The 17,159-nt window shown below is 40.7% G+C and overlaps 1 protein-coding gene across 1 annotated transcript; it reads right to left on the reverse strand.

The window, feature by feature from the left end:
• Positions 1–2,728: 2,728 nt before the first annotated feature.
• On the reverse strand, positions 2,729–16,934 carry ALCAM (activated leukocyte cell adhesion molecule; the record flags this gene model as incomplete). Its single annotated transcript, XM_061454503.1, has 8 exons — positions 2,729–5,051; positions 6,651–6,765; positions 11,568–11,693; positions 13,508–13,625; positions 14,443–14,481; positions 15,208–15,340; positions 16,589–16,722; positions 16,799–16,934. Coding segments are annotated over 7 exons (774 nt in total), but the record flags the coding sequence as incomplete, so codon positions are not given.
• Between the last annotated feature and the right edge of the window lie 225 nt (positions 16,935–17,159).

The following is a 17,159-nucleotide window of genomic DNA, read 5'->3' on the forward strand; positions in this document are numbered from 1 at the left end:
AATTGGAAATTACTATAAGTAAATACAACTTAATTTTAGGGCAATAGGGTGTTCCTTTCTTCCTTCTGCTCTCTCACGTCTAGAGCTGGGCAGGATGCAATAAACCCTTCCATCACGGCTACATGGACTGAAACAGCTGGAAAAAGATCACATCCTTAAATGTAAGACTTGTGCTGGTATTCCAGTGCAAAGATTCCTAATGTTGTCTATTTAATATTTAATTAATATTTAATATTAATAATATATTTAATATTCTTTCTAGCTGTAGGAGTGACAAGAAAAGATTTCATGCAATTTTTCCAAAAAGGGGGAACTCCAATGGATTCCAGGACAACTGCTATGGACATGCAGAAGCCCAAGCATGGCAAGGTGGGTATGTTTCTATTTATCTTTCTTCCTGCTGCACAGCCCATCTGGTGGTTATAGTGGTGTTAAACAACTGCTGGGGTTTATCTCAAGGTGCTTTGGCATTTCTGAACTAAATGTCCCATAAATAAATGATGGTGGGGCAGCAGAGAATCTGTCTATACAGAACAGGCGGTACAGAAACAAGGACCAGGACAGGGAAGAGGGGATGATGGAAGGCGCAGCTGTATTAGCAGCTGGAACATGACAACAGGCAAAATATTTGGGGGATGAGTGTCTGATGAGGGAAGTACAGCACTGTTTCCTTACTAAGGAATAAAATTTCCTAATACTTAGTCAGGCTCTACCTTTTCAAGCTGAAATCCACCACAACATCAAAGTGAATGCCTTGCTGCTAATAGAATAAATGTTTCTAAATAGAATGTAAACGAGACGAATGTATGAATTAGAGGACTTTTAAAGAATTTCGAGTGGCTGGGTGCATGGAGTGAGCCTCATTTCCGAAACTGGCTTTTTGACACGATTTGATAACAAGTAATAAGCTTAGTTCCTGATTCTCTTGTAATTTGACATGTACCAAATCGTTATTAAATGTGTGTGCTGCATCATGCATGAAGCACACTCGGTTAAGGGAGAGGTAGTGGTGGCCTCGGTTTATTTGCAACTCACCTTCCTCCTTTCCCCATGGAAGGAGGTGGAGCCCCCCCCCTCTGGCACACCACTGTGAGGGAATGCTGAAGGCAGCCTTGCTTAGGCAGTGAATTATGGTGGGAGCCTTTCAGGGGTTAGGAGAAGCATGTAACTAGAAGTCATGTACCTCCTGTGTTCCCTCCATCACCTTCTGCCTGGAGACGAAACCTGTTTGAGCAGCCTGTATTGGGCAGTTCTTGGAAACAGACACCTTGATGGAGACACCCAGAACACATCTGCACAGATGCGGCTGACACAGGAGGTCATGATCTCATTTAATGTCACTGCTTAATCTTAACCGAGGTAATTACATACATATGGCCGGCTAACCATGACATCAACAGGAGGGTATCCGGCTACATGTGTACTACAAGTAAATCAGATTTAACTGCCACAGCCAGCAGCTGAGGATATTGGGTGAATACCGGATGTTTCCTGACAACATTTATCTAAGGAACGTACATGTATTCATCCTCTGTTTGTGGGCTGGTACCAATAATGATAAAGTGGATATAGAGTTACTTATTTGCATATATATTTCAAAAGGTGACAGGATGAAAACTCCCTGCCCCGGAAAGGGTGTAACATATTGCCCCAGCCAGCTGTGGTGCTGGGTTGACGTTGGCGAGTCATGGCTAATACAGACCGTCAGGTGGGGCTTGTTTGCTTTACTGGCAATCAGTCTGGTGAGCATTTAACACTGGTGACTGCTCTGACCACCTGCTAGCCCCAGCAGCACAGTAGCTGCAGTGTGTAAAGCCTGAGAACAGAGGCTGTTCTGTAGTACTTGGAACCAGTACAGAACGTCCCCAGCGCTTTGCCTTGGGTCACGTCAAACCTAAGCAAGTACTTGTGTTTCTCCAGAAGGCCTCACCTTCTGGCCACGCCATTATCACGTTACTGTGCAAGTGTTTTAATAGCTGTTCTGAGCAGCCTGGTCTGGTGGGAGGTGTCCCTGCCCATGGCAGGGGGTTGGAACTGGATGGTGTTGAAGGTCCCTTCCAACCCAAACCATTCTATGGCTCAATATCCATCACAGTAGAGCTATAGTTGTTTGGTATTTATTATTACTTCTGGGAACCCAAGAGTTGCTTGGGAAGCCCGCATGGTATTTTTGCATGCTGTTGCCTTTGCAGACAGACCCATTAGGTTGTTCCACACTCAATGCACTTTCCCATACAGCCCAAACAGACACCAGAGTTCCAACCTTAAAACAAGAGGATGAGCTCTCACCCCCCGTTCCTTGCTGTGCCTTTAAACTGTTTGTGAGCAGGGAATCTTTTTCTCCCCATGTGCAGTCAACTGAAGTTGAACTCTAGCGGTGTAACAGAATCACATGTGGGGGGACCCCCTACGATTCATTGCTAGGGTACTTTGTTAACCAGGCCATGAGCAGAGGCCTGTGCGATGAGCTCTGGGGAGGTTTCACGTGCCTGCCAGGCATGTGCTTTTCTCCAAGCGAGCGCTGATGCCTTCCTCTCCCTGACCCAGCTCCATGTGAAAGCCCATACCCGTACACCCCCACTGAGCCCCCCATGGCTTTTCATCCCCGCTGGACCCTACAGAAGCAAATCTGGAGGACTGGAGTCTGCACTAACGCGAGGTCTGGGTAAGTGCCCTCCCTTGTGCTGTTCACGCGTGCTCTTGCAAATGGAGATTGCAGACAAGCGGGTGAAGACATACTTCAGGTTTATTGTCGTTTAGGCATGGATAGAAACATTAACTCTTTTGCACTCTTGGTTCTTGAAACGTGCCCATAGTGAACTCGGAGCGGTGAAAAACCCAGCTCCCAGGACTGGCAATTTAAAGTGCATAGGAGATCTAGCAGAATCCCAAAAGGCGAGGAGTGGTTTGATTTCCTTTCCCGTAGCTGTGGAAGGTGAAGGACTTCTTTCTTCTCCTCTCCCCTGTATTCCCCAGACAGTGGTATGAAAATTTTCAGCCCTTCCCTATGCTTTCCCTTTTGATCTTCGGAGGTTTCTTCTCTGTATTTAAGGACTATTTGTAGTGTTATCAACACAGACAGGCGATGTTTGCACGCTCCTTCACAGGACTCGGTTACAGCTTTTCCTGTTCAGAGTCATGCCCACTGCATCAGTGGTGGCTGTTTCCTAGAAAATACGTATCACTTGGCAGTGTTCTCGCACCAAAAGATCCGTTTGTATAGAAAGTAACTTTTTTGTGTGTTCTCCTTTCATTTTGGAAAAACAGGTGCTTAAAAATTTTAGAATTTTTTTAACAAAATTCTAAAAAGAAAAGAACAAAAATCACAATATTTACAGAGATAACAGAATGGCTCTGCCATGCAAAACAAATTACTTTGGTTTTTTTTTTTCCCCCATTTTACTTTGGTTTAAATATTGACCAAGATTGTAATTTTTTTGTCTTTTTTTTGCCAAATAAAACAGTAACAAATCAAAGTTTAGAGGCATATAACAGGATTTCCCTCTAATTATCTAATACAGCATAGAGTTTAAAGGACATCTTATGTATTTAATCCATGCCAATGCACTACAGGAAGCTTTTATTAAGACATCAGTCACTACTGCCCAGACATTTAACATTTTACAAATTTACAAGTAACAGTGTTTTCTTCCCCCTAAATAATGCAAAAGTGGCAAAATACATTTCCTAACGCCCTTCTTTTTATTTATTTATTTATTCTTTTTTGCCTACCACTCTATAAAAACTTACTTTTTCCCTGGATATTTGTAAGTGGAAACCTGATGTTCTGCTTACTCTACTGCTCCCCTCCATCAAAGCTGCCTGTTAACTTTCTTTCAGACTCATCTTCTGCGTAAGGTGAAACTTCTCTCCCTTACGTACAACATTCTGTTGGCCATTTACCCTAAAACTTCTCATCGGTCCCATTCTAAAAACTCCCTCAAGCATAAAACATGTTTATAAAGTTACAAACTTGAATGTAACTAAAGATACATAGACATTTCATTGTTACAATTATATGTACTGTTCGATAAATTAGGTACCAGTTAAAAACACTAGAATTATCTCAAGGTGCATTCAATATCTGTAGCATAGTTAACAAAAACACACAAAAAATATATATATATATATTCTATTTTTGTGGAAAAAAAATGCAGCTTTGATATGACCACTTCTTAAAAAAAGTTTCCAATTCTGACTGGTATCGTTCTGAAATGAAGGAAAGGTACAGTACTTTAAGGCAGCGGATAACATAAAGGAATCAAAACTAATCCAGAATTCCAGTTCCTGATCCTAATTCTAACATGAAAGGTGACTGTTAACGTATCGATCGACTGTGTCGTGCGCTAGAAGAGAAGGATGATTAGCCACCGTCTGTACGTAGGCTAGGAATGTTCCTCGTTTTCCTTGCTTTCATACCCAGACTTCTTTGTGGAAACTCTTTGTTCCCTTTCTGTCTGCTCAGCTTTGCACGGTTTTTTAAGCGTTCACTTTTATTACCAATTTAGATTATTCTTGTCACAGCTGTCAGTCACCCTTCCCCGTCACTGTGATTTCAGGGAATGAAAAAAGGAGTTTGACATTTTCCTGTAAGACAGTCTTACACTCTAGGTACTTGCTACCAACCACGCAGAGGCTTCACTGATAACAATCAGAATTAGACACGTACCTGCTCAAAGGGTGTCATAAAAACAACCGAAATAAACCCATTACACTATACATCAGATTAACAGCAACTCCCAGAACAAAGCCTTACAGTGTATAAAAATAGCTACGTAAAAAATTTACATAAAGGCAAACAAAAAGAAATCTTCAGTGCAGACATTTACAAAAACATATTTCAAACAGAACACAACATGGTGACCTATTACCATGGCTGTTGCCAAAATTAGTTTCTTGGGGTATTTTTAGCTTGAGATAATTGTGTCTAAAATCCTTTGAAAGCTTGGGAGTATGGTCTGTTTAATACTCGAACCATGAATAGCTGTCACTTCTTCGTATATGTTTAAATACAATCCACGTTCATGCTTCAATTGATCTATATGTATTCTCTGCAAACGGGAAACATAAAGCCACTTAAACATTTTGAAATACGTTAACCAACTTAACTACTCGGTATAGAACCTTCAGATAAACAGTTACGTGAACAGTACTTTCTTCTGTCAGTGATGAGAATACGTGCTTTCATGATAAAAAGAGCTGTTGCAGTATTATTCCAAATAAATCCAGTAAGTTTATTTGGTAAGTAATGGATTTATGTCCATCTCATTTATGTAGATCTATGGATCTGAAGAAATAATGTAAGTAGAGTAAAAGATTGCACCAAAGGCACACGATTTCAACTCCTGTGTTCAATAAATACCCCCAGTTGGCTTCAGCTCCATCACCTCACTTCAATATTGCCATGTTACAGAAGGTACCAGGTCCAAAAAAAATCACAAAACAAGTCCTAACTAAAAAGATGACAGAATTTTCCAATGGAAAAATTGCAGGAGAAATACTGGGTATTTACACAGCAACTCTGTCAGAATCCAAATTTACTTCTATGCCGCTTTCAAATCATTCACGGGGCATAATTTGGTATTCTCAATCCCCTTTTCCAAAGTAGTAAAACTAGTAATTTCAGACAATGCTGACAGATTTAAATGATTGAGAGCTGCCCTTATTTAAATAAGGAACTCTTTAATGTAAATATGCAATGCCATAACTCCACTACATGCTTAAGATCAGGGCTGTCTACAGCTTTCCTGTTGAGGCACCCACAATGAAGAGCCACAGAACTTGCACTACTCTCATTTTGCAGAACAGCTGTTGGCTAATTCAAGAAGCCTGTAGCTGGTTACCTGGTTTCCACACTCTTTTGGTACCACAGTGTTAATGTAAAATGGCCTCAGTTGGCCAGAAAAATGGTCCAAAGCCTTACTTTGGGTATCTAAGAGGAGAGACGCAGTTGTGGCACGTACATCCGCAGCACTGGTGTATATATATGTGAACACCGGGTGGTACTGTCGATGCTTCGTACTGCTCCTGAACCTCGGCATCTACCTAATTATTTGTTAACAGCTTATTTTATAGGGATCCCAGTTGGATCATACTGTTTCTAACTTAATATACAGTGTCTCTTTCCAGGATAAAATAGTATTAGTATGTGAAATCTTGAGTAAGAATTATTTTATTCTAAGGCAAGTTTCATGCCTTTTTCAGTCATGATGAATAAAGCTGACCAAGGACCTGGAAACAAATTTGCTTTCAGTATGGGAAGAAGGTTCCTGTGAACTTTTCAAGCCGTAACTCAAAACCTCCTAAAATATACCTACACGCCCCCTTCGTATCCGTACACACCCGCACGTATACCGCAGTGATGCATTATACAAATCTGGATTTTCATGTCCCCAAATCCATGGTTAAAAATAAAGCCAAGTACTAAGTTAGGTCTAAATATCAGGCTTCTCTAATACATACATATGCAGGTATGAACTCTTAACTGGCTGGGGGCTCCAGTCTATCTGTCCTAATACTCCACCACTCAAAAATCACTCCAGTGCCTAACCTCTGAAAGGTGAGCGCTAGACTCCGTGCTGCAACTGTGATCACTAAAAAAGAAATGGTTGACAAAGAGGTGTTAAATGCTGCAGTATGAAACGCTTTACCTGGGGTGATGACTGACACGTTTTCTCTTAAGTTTCAGATTTATGATTGTTTTCTTCTAGTTTTTTGTTTTCTTCTATATTCCCAAGATCTTTGTCTACATGTTTTGATGCTGTCCTGTAATGAAAAAGTAAGGTCATTTTTGCATGCCTACAGCATTTTGCTCCCTTCTCACTGTCTCCTTCCCTCTCTGTTCTGAGCAGAGCAAAAGGCTTGCATATGTCTGTAAACAGGTCAATAGCATCAGTTCCCCTGCTGGCATTAGCACCACAGGAAGCACTGCCGCAGGGTCATGTATTTGGGTTTGATTTACTTCTTGAGGAATTCAGAATTATTCTGAGCTAGCATTTAGTAAGGTTAAAGCAGTTGTGCAGACCCACGTTTCCTGACAAATTAACTGTGTAGCTTGTTTCAATAAACAAGAGTCTGCTTTAACGTACTAAACTGTTACAAGCGTGGCTAGGGTATCTTGATCACCATAGCAGTCTTGTACTTGCAGGAACTGACTTTCAGAGCCGGTGCCAAACGCAGGCTCTATAAATGTGAAGAAATTAATGAATTTTCTGGAAACAACAGGAAAAATCACCCACTCTGGCTTCTCGATCTGCGCCGGCTGTGACTGGCAAGCGCTGGGTAAAGAAGAGACTGTGTAAATGTCGAGTCAGAAAAAAAGAGGTATGCCTCCCTGAGAATAGCATGTCTTCCTTAATGCGAGCGGTGGGTATGAATTAGGGAGTCAAGTGCTTAGTTTAGCTTAGCACAATAAAACCACAACGCCATTCATTTTAACTCCCGAGAAGCCTCACTGTCTGCCAAGGTGAAAGATTCCTGCAGTGCTGCGATAACGTTTTGAAGGGCACAAGTTTTACAATGTAAATGGGCAAATGTAAACGGGCGAATCCTTTGTGCCGAAGCACATTATCCTACGTGCCAATTTTTTTTCCTCTGGATAATTTGTTTCCCCTACAGAAAAGTAATGTCAGTTGTGACAGATTCATGCATGTGCTCGCTCTTGTTTCAGGGTGAAGACCTCTAGTGACACTGACTTGCAAAATACAATGACGACACAGGTTAGCAAGATCGTATGACATGTCACACTGACACCATGCAGGTATGCACCTCCCAAAATCGGAGGTTTTGCTAGAGGAGTTTTTCCGTGCCCATCCTCCATCTGAGCAAAGGCCGCTAGCAGCATCTAAGCACTGAGTGCCCTGAACTGAAGTAGCCTTGAACGGTGATGTTAAGAGAGTACAGTTCAGTCCTTGTCTCAGAACAGGTGCGAATGCACCTAACCCTTAACAACTCTTGGTGCACTGTGGAAATGCTGTTCTCTAGGCTGGGGAGCGGTGGAGCGCTAAGGGAGCATAGGATTTTGAGCCCCAAACCCCACAGATTACACTGAAGGGGACCACTGTAAAACAGTTTTGGTTTTAGTGCAGGTCATTTCCCAAGTGCCTGTAAGCTTAAATCTTTCAAAGCTGCATTTATCTTTTCCTACTGGGTTTAGAGTGCCTCTTTTACGTTTGTGTGGCTGACAGGAAGGTGAATGGGCTGAACAGCCACAGAAAGATCTGAACTCCTACTTATCGCAGGCTAATTTAGTTTTTAAAATGCTGAGATTGCATCATGAAGTATCTTGTTCAATTTCTATTTGCTTCTGGTATTCAAAACCTAAAACAAGTGATGTGCGTATGGTCGTGAGATGCAATGAAGAAAATTCAGTGCTTTGGGATTGACCGTCTGTGATCTTAATAACGTTTCACAAATCTCTTTAATCCTAGTAGAAAACAATCTCACCCCTCAGAAATAAATCCCTTAAAAATAATAAAAAAAAAAATGTTTGCTTTAGAGCACAGGATTTGGGGCTTGTCATATGGCTAGTGAGTCTTTTCCCTAAGCAAGTCTTACAAAATTAGAGACAGTAGGGAAAAAGATGGAAAGATGAAAGCATCTGGACTCAGGCACCTACCTGAGCTGAGCTGAGTTGGAGGCAAGAAAGCAGTATCATGCATGTCTGCCCTCATGTAACCACTTATGTCTGCTCTTGCAGACAAGAGAGTGGACTGGACAGGCTATTAGCACTGCTCCCTGCAATCCTTTTTTTGGCCTCTTATCAAGAGTTTCCCAGTGCCCAAAGCAGACTGACCTCACATGATGTGACACTTAACAGCAGAGGGAACTCTAACTGGCATTACTGGTCTTTGATTAGGTTACATTTTTTCAATGACTAAGCCTGGGGATTCTGCAGTGTTACCAGGTTTTGATTTTTGAAGTGTTCTATTTTAGTTTCTGCATTCAATGAAACTGTTCCCCTCACTAAATGCCACCTCTACTTTCCTAAAGCCAAAACTGCTGGAAACGGGACATTTAAAAGGCAGCACTCTGACTCTGAACGAGGCAGGCGATTCAGAACTCTTTTGGAGGATGGTCTATATGCTTGCTTGGAATGAGAGCAGCAGTAGTTTTTTATGTCTGACAATCGGATTTAGATTTTCACTGCAGCTGTTCAATTCTGATGGGTCTGTGATCTTGCTGACTTCTTTTATTTTTATTCCCCAAATACTGATATCTAGTCATATTCACCACCTCAGCACAAGCAAATCTGCTGCCTTTTTTAGTGCCATCCAAATAGTGTTATGAAGAGACAGGAGAGTAATTCTGCGCTGAGTTACAGCAGTGTGATCCATTGGCAGTGCTCTGCCAGCAGCAGAGGAATAGCTGACCCTGGCAGGTCACCAATCCTCGGAGCTCGACAGACGTGGCCTGGGTTTGTAACAGAGAAATGGCTCAAAATCGCTTCCTGAGGTGACTTGAGGCAGAGGAATGATGGTCCTTTGCCAGTTTAACATTCAACAACAGCTGTTCTTTATGGTTTTTTGTGCATTAACTCCTATCAGCTTGCTCCATTTGCAACTCAAGAGTGACTTCCTGATGCAGCTGGGCAACACGGTCCAAATGGATAGAAATATTCCTGAGAATTTACCAAAAAGGGCAAGACAGCCCGCTTTGCTCAGGCCACTCACACGCTCTGACGTTCTCTCGAGCCCCCCGAACAGCCTATGTCTTAGCATGCTCTTGCCATGTTGTTCTGAAGAGTGAGAAGTTGGTTGCATGAACGTCAGTTCACGTCTCTCAACTGTTTTGATTTTTGGGGGTTCTTTTAATTCATTTGTAAAACATGGATCAGTCTGAGCTCTTGCTGAAATTACGACTCGGATTTTACATTTATCTAAGCTTGCTCTTCAGGAAAATAATTCTCCTCAGGGAATCCTAATCAAAACCTTTCTGTAAGTAGCACCACAGATAGGTTTCCAGGTTTCCTTGGAGTGTATGTGTGTGCTGAGGGGCTGTTATTTTCATGGATTTTGTGCACGTATTGCTCATGGCGTTGTTTGGTTGCAATATAAAGACCGTTTTCCACCTCAGTTGTTTTGCCTGCTGTAGAGTACATACAGACTGCATATAGATGATGCAGAAACTGCCGTTGTGATTTAATTCCTCATTTCTTTTGTTCTCACAAATCTAGGCCTTCACCCCCAGCACTGTTTAAGGAAGATAACCGGCCGTGCTCTTTGTCCTCTGTTCCCCAAGTCTGTGATAATGACAGGTAAGAAGAATACACACTGGTGTTCTGGGTGCTGAAGCAAGAGCCATGCCTTACTTTCGAAAGGCATGTTAACACACTCAACTGCGTAACTGCAGAAAGCTTTCTAGGAGGTAATGGTCTTATACACCCAAATCTGGATTATTTCCAGCCTCTTTCTATTTACCCCCATCTTGCTTTCCACTTCCTCTCATTATTTTCAAATGTTCACCAGAAGGGAAAAAAAAGGCAGGGATATTAGAAAAATATTCCAGTCATCAAGAAATCATCTTTTTAATTCATGCCACTTGTATAGAGTTGGCACATGAACTGATGCTTCAGAGACGTCTGTAACTACATCTTTTCCCTGCAAGTGATCGGCACGAAAATAGTACAAATGCTTGTACTAAAACATGCAGCAAGTTTCCACCCTCTTTGGCCTGCCACATTTAGATTCATTTGCTTATTTTCTATAAAAAAGAAAAGCAGAATTGTCAGGCTTCAAATGTTCAGTTTCAGAGACACTAATAACATCCTTGATTACTATGACCTAAGAAGAATATCAGGAGTTTGGTATGCTCTGAGTATGAACAATCCTAAGACTGCTGCTGTGCTTCTCTTTGCCCAGCTGAATTTTCCTTCATTGCATTGTAAACCACTTGCTCTAGGCTCAGTTGACTTAGGATTTGTGCCCCTCCAAGCCCAAGGATCAAAAATGGGACAAAGGTCCAGTCTACAGCTAAAACTGCCACGAACAGGGATACACGGTGCTGGACATAGTATTTTCTTCCTATATCTTTAATTTCTGTTGTACTCTCAGCTGCTTCTAGCAAGGTGCAAATTTCGTATGAGGGATTCACTGAAGATGAGCGTCCTAGAATCACTCAACTGAGGTCTGACACAAAAGTGTTTAGAAAGATTGGGAATTCCTAAGTTCTATTCTGTTTAGCACAAATTAGTCTATAATATCCCTTATGGGAAAAGGAGCAATCTGTAGAAAATGTGTCTTTTTGGCCTTCTGCTCAGATGAAGGAGAAACATGGCATGCTGGGGTAGGCAGCCTCAACTCTTTCTTTATCCAACAGGGGCTGGTTACAGGATGTGGAATACACGAGTCCCTGATTTATAGGATAATCTCCGTAGTGAAAATCATGTGGCAGTAATTAGCTTTAGCATCAAGTACAGCTGAGGCAGTGAAGAACAATGTAAGTAAGCGACTTCTTGTGAATATACTCCAGGGCTACAGGTGGAATTCCTACTTAGCGTGGATGACAAGACAATAGAAGAGTATACAAACCACAACACCAATAATGAAAAAAAGTAATGTTTTTCTTGCCTCGGTAGACTTGGAAAGCTCTGTGCTGCTGCCTTCTCAGACTGTCTTTTGGCGTCACTTTGGGGACAGAGATTAGGTGAGTTACTGTTCGTGAGTGGCTTCAAAAAGTAACTACTAACTGTTGGCCTGTATGGAGGTGGAGGGGTTGTGATTAGTCACAAGCTGTGTCTATAGGTGTAAGGGGCTTTTTGCAAGGTCTACTTTGATCTCCAGATTATAATTCAAAATGAAAACTGTCAGACTAGGTATTGACACTGCTTGCTCTTGCACGTATGGCGTGCTGAAAGCAGGGAGGATAACAACAGATCAGCTCAAATATATATACTGGAAACAGGAGATTTTAAGTGACTATGCATCAATTAAGGGTTTCAGTAGCAGAAAACCATATCTTAATTATGAGAGACTATTATTTAACTATAAAGGGATCTTTATTTTGTTCCCAGTGAACCTGTCTAATTAATTGTAGCTCTGATTTTTACTGTAAGCTTGCAGGAGAGAAGGTGAGCATGAGGAGGTGTTGTCCATTTAGAATATGCTATATTCTGTCTTTCAAGCCAGAAAACTTCTCTGAAATCAGAACCTCATCTCAGCAAAGGGCATGCTATATTTTAAGCTCATTATCTCTCCCCACGCTACGTAACAGAAGGAAATATAACCCAAACCACTGAACCACAGTTTCATGCTTCCACATTCTCATATTCAAAAAGGAAAGACAAAAGGAACATATTCTAGACATTATTACACCGTTAGCAAAGTGGAGGAGGAGGAGCTCAACATTATTACTTTTTAATTTATACCAAAAGAAGCGTAACCTTTGCAAAAGATTTTTTTTTCCCTGTAAAATACCTGAATGTGGTTCTGTGCTTGGGTAATTTATAGCAACCCTTCATTTGAAAAATTTCCAAAACCTGCTCAGTTATGGCTGGAGTAAAATCCTGTATATTATTCCAAAAAGAGTACTTCTGAGCAGATGGAGAATTCCTTGTTGTACTGACACATGAAGACATTTGTTCATAATAAAATCCCACTGTGCATTTTAGTTCTCATTCGATCTAATTTTAACAAAAGGTCATAGAAAGAACAACTGAACTTTAAAGACTGCTTCTCTACCTGTACTGATTTGTGCACGGTATGCATAAAACTACCTTAATCTTCCCTGTACAGAGACAGCTGTAAGAACGCTTCAGAAAATAAGCTTGCCCTCAGGTCTCCACGGAGACAAATGCATGGGAATAAGGCCGAATGGCATACAGTTATGGCCATCTTTAAAAAGCCTGAGAAACACGGTTACTTTTTGACATCATCCAGTCTAAAGTGAGCCTGTGTAATGATGAAGAAACTTGAAAGCAAGCAGGCCTCACTGGCAAGTCCTATTCTATGTCTAAGATGGATAAAACATATTGATTTAGATGACAGCTTCCATATTTTGAGCAACACAAGGTCTGTCATTACCAATTTTACTTCAGCGCTCTCAAAGTATACATGCACAAATAAATCAATGAAGGGTCTCTCTTCTCCCTCAGATGGTGTAAACCCGATAAATTCTGTAATGTATTTTATTTTTAAAGTACACAAGCTACGCATCTTGTAAATGAAGGCAGTTTCCAACACCAGTAAAGACGGACAGAGATTACATCCCCCAATTAACTAGCATGTACTATATTTAAATGCAAGAATAAGCACAGATTTGGCTGTATGGAAAGAAAACCTCTTTACAGGTGTTGAGCCATGAAAAATCCTGGAACACCACTTCCAGCAAATGAGGCCTGCTAAGCATTAGGACAGACTGATCAGAGGTACCAAGTTCCTTTTTTCTGTCTACTTTATCAACTTTTCCTCAGACAACTGGGATGCTGCAGGAGGGAAAACAGGTAAAGATACATTTCTGCTCATCATCATTTTGTTCTCAATTTAGTATCAAATTTTCCATAAATTCTTACTTTGATTTCTTCACATAGAGCCAGTAGACAACACCTGCAACCAGAGCAGCCAGCAGAAGACCGACTACAATCCCCACTATTAGCTTTGCCTGGTCATTAACCTTTTCACCGTTGTCATCTGAAGAAAAGAAGAAAAGTTAATGAGGTGAAAGCATTACACCATTTTTAAAGAATTTCCATCAGGAACAAGAAAAAGGATCTGAAAGTCAAAAATAAAAGACAAAAAAAGAAAGGAGGCGTCGTTCTTATATACACATTGAAAGCTTTAGGACTGGTGAGGCTGCACTCTGAATACAGTGTTCGGTTCTGGGCCCGTCGCTGCAAGAGAGACACTGAGTCGCTGCAGTGGGTCCAGAGAAGGGCAAGCAAGCTGGTGGAAAGCCTGCAGAACAAGTCTTGTGAAGAGCAGCTGAGGGAGCTGGGGCAGTTTAGTTTGGAGAAGAGAAGGCTCAGGGAGGAACTTGTGGCTCTCTAGAACCCCCTGAAAGGAGGCTGTAATGAGGTGGGGGTCAGTCTCTTCTCCCAAGTAACAAACCATAGGTCAAGAGGTAACACCCTCAAGCTGCACCAGGGCTGGTTTAGTTTGAATATTAGGAAAAATTTCTTCATAAAGAGGGTGCTCAGGGATTGGAACAGGCTGCCCAGGGCAGTGGTGGAATCACCGTCCCTGCAAGTGCTCACAAAACATGTAGAGGAGCCCCTTACTGACACTGTTTAGGGGTGGACTTGGCAGTCCTGGGGTAACGTTTCGACTCGATGACCTTAACGGTGTTTTCCAACCTAGCTGATTCTATGATTCTTAGTCAATCATGGCACCAGCTATTTCAAGTCAAAAACATCTCTGAGGCACTGTGGAAATCGTTCAATGACACTACACAGGTCTTGAACTGAGACAGTCAACACAAAAGGTTCTGGTGACAGAAAACCATACATACCATTTCTATCCTCTGGCTCATCGTATTCCGGAATGTTTACTGGAATGATAAAATATTACGATTAAAGTAAAGACAAAAAGCATTACAGCAGAACGTCACATTTAAGTGTCTGTTAACAGCAGTGACAGAAACGGAAACTTAATGCGGTGTTCGGCAAACAGCAAGATAATTAATCTTATTGTTAAACAGAAATCTGTCTTTTGTAACTATAAACTATCCGATTGACGAATCTTATTCAAAGTCTGTAATATGAATTCAGTATTTCTGTGCTACCCTTCCACGAACTGTCATTTCACCGCCTGTCATCACTGCAAAGTGACATTTGATTAAAGCTCAGTATGGGTGATTTCTGTTCCAAGTCATTCGTCTCAGTCATAATAAACTGGAATGTGGAGACTAAAAGATGGTGTAATACAGTAACGAAGAATGTTGTCTCTTAAATAATGTGTTATTTTTGCAATATTTTTGTACTCTTATTTTGTGCTATTGCTATGTACTATTATTTACTTTTGTAAATAATATATTGCATACATGATATAGTCTTCATAACTTTCTTGGCTAGCTAAGTGACTTCATCCAGAAAGCTATCAATAAATTTTATGTACTCCTGATACAGAGTGGATTTACAATTGTTAGACTTAGAAAAGAAAAATGTAAATATCTTCACATCAACACTACCATGCAGATCTGCTCCTATGTGAATGTAAAGGGGGTATTTTATGTTTTCCTATAACTTTAAGGAAATGGTGTTTACAAGACACTCACTGGCAGAGACATTCAGAGAGGTCACAGTTCTTTCTAGCTCATTTTCTGCAATGCAAGTTAAAGTCACATTTTCCTCTGGAGCAATTACAATTTTACTGGAAAATCTCCCGTTAACGTATTTGGTCTCCTCTGTCTGAAAAGGGAAAAAAAAAATATTAATATCCTTGAAAATTGAAAGAACAACGCATGCGGCATCTGAATTATACACTGAAAATGTATTATGTATATAAGTAAATATATAATGTATATAATAACTTTCAAACAACATTTCAGTTTTCAAAAATACAGCAACAGAAGGAATGCCTTATTTCATTAGTGATAATGTGAGTATTTGAAAGGAAACACTTTGCCCAAGATAGTCAGCCATAGCTACATTTTAGCTATAATTTGCCAGGCTACATGTATTTAGAAGTACCTTCACTGTAGTGAAGGTATGACATTGTTACTTAAATTTGCTGTACATCATTCCTAGAGTAATATAACACCAGAGAAAATTATTTTCAATCATGTACATAGCTTCAAGACCATTTGTGCCCTGTAGCTTCAAGTAAATAGATGATTTTTGATAGCTATACGTAATGTCTGTAGGATCGGAACATAACCTAATGGAGTGATAAGGACCTATAGGAGCACTGTACACTGTAATTCTAGTCTCTGTGTGTATAAATATCCAATTTTTCCTGCAAGGGCAAAATGTGGTAATGCTTTGAAGATAATTTGGTAATCAATATGAAAATACTTGAATTTGCTTATTTTCCGGGTATTTTTCCTGCTCTATATGGGTACACTTCATTTCTCCCCCAGGATGACTGCATCAGGGTTCTGTTTCCAGTGAGAAGCAACGAACATAACATAGAAAAACAACTATAAAAATTAGGATACAAACCGCAAAGCCCATAAGTAACTACATTGACTGTAGTATTTTGTGAGTTGTACTTGCCCCATTTCATGACATTTCACGCTGTTAATGCCTACATCAAGTACCCATTATCTTTCTAATGTCAGTTCTATAGTTCCATCATTATTTTTAAATTCCTTATGCACTGGCAGAATCACCATGAGTCAGATAAAACAACAAACTACCTTCAGTTAACTTAAAAAGGGATATTTGAGTTGTAGCCTTCTTTTTTTTTTCCCTTTCAGCTTTGGCTTGCAGCCACTGGATCGTCTGTGCCTTCACCTGCCCTATTCAAAAGAAGAGCTTTACCATCAGAAATCATCCATATAGGAGCCATGTAGCTGTAGCAGCTACTTCATGTTCTCTTGCGTGAATAAAACCGTCTGTTTCTTCAATCTCGGTACCTGTGAAATGTTCCCTGATTTAACATGACATCTCCTACACAGAACATGTTTGTGAATAAAGTATAAAAAGGGTACTTGCTTTATTTATGATGCTTCCAGTGCCAGTAACTGTCCACTGCACTGCCGGTTTGGGGAAACCTTCCACATGGCAGATGATCGTTTTAGACATTTTATTTGTGTTGGTTTTCTTTGTCATCTTGATTTGTGGTTTTCCTGTAGGAGCATTACAGTTAAGCACTCTGTTTGAGAAGGACAATTAATAATCATAGCTATCTATCTGCTGTGTTACCTTCCACAATAAGTTTAAGTGTCTTTCTTTTCTTTAAACCTTCAACCTCCTGGAGGGTAGTTTCACAGATGTAGTTTCCAGCATCTTGATACTGAAGACTTGAAAATGAAGGAGTTGTCTGCATTCTAGTATTGTCCTGATAAGGAAAGAAGTAAATGTCAGTGAAATAGAAGTCAGGAGACATGAATTGGAAAAGACACATAGAATGCTCTGTTGTGAATGTATGTTTGGAGTGAAATCTAAAGGGGAGAGATAGCGACAGTAAACCTTGAATACCCCACAGTGGCCTCTACCGGCAGTGTCCCGTATCAACACCCCTTTACCGGCACGGCACTGAATTGCCATATGCGGGGCCGGGGTC

This window comes from Pezoporus flaviventris, unplaced genomic scaffold (genome assembly GCF_033815535.1).
Source record: "Pezoporus flaviventris isolate CSIRO_AGI_PZ_B2104156 unplaced genomic scaffold, CSIRO_AGI_Pfla_v1 ptg000015l, whole genome shotgun sequence".
In the NCBI taxonomy this organism is placed as follows: Eukaryota; Metazoa; Chordata; class Aves; order Psittaciformes; family Psittacidae; genus Pezoporus; species Pezoporus flaviventris.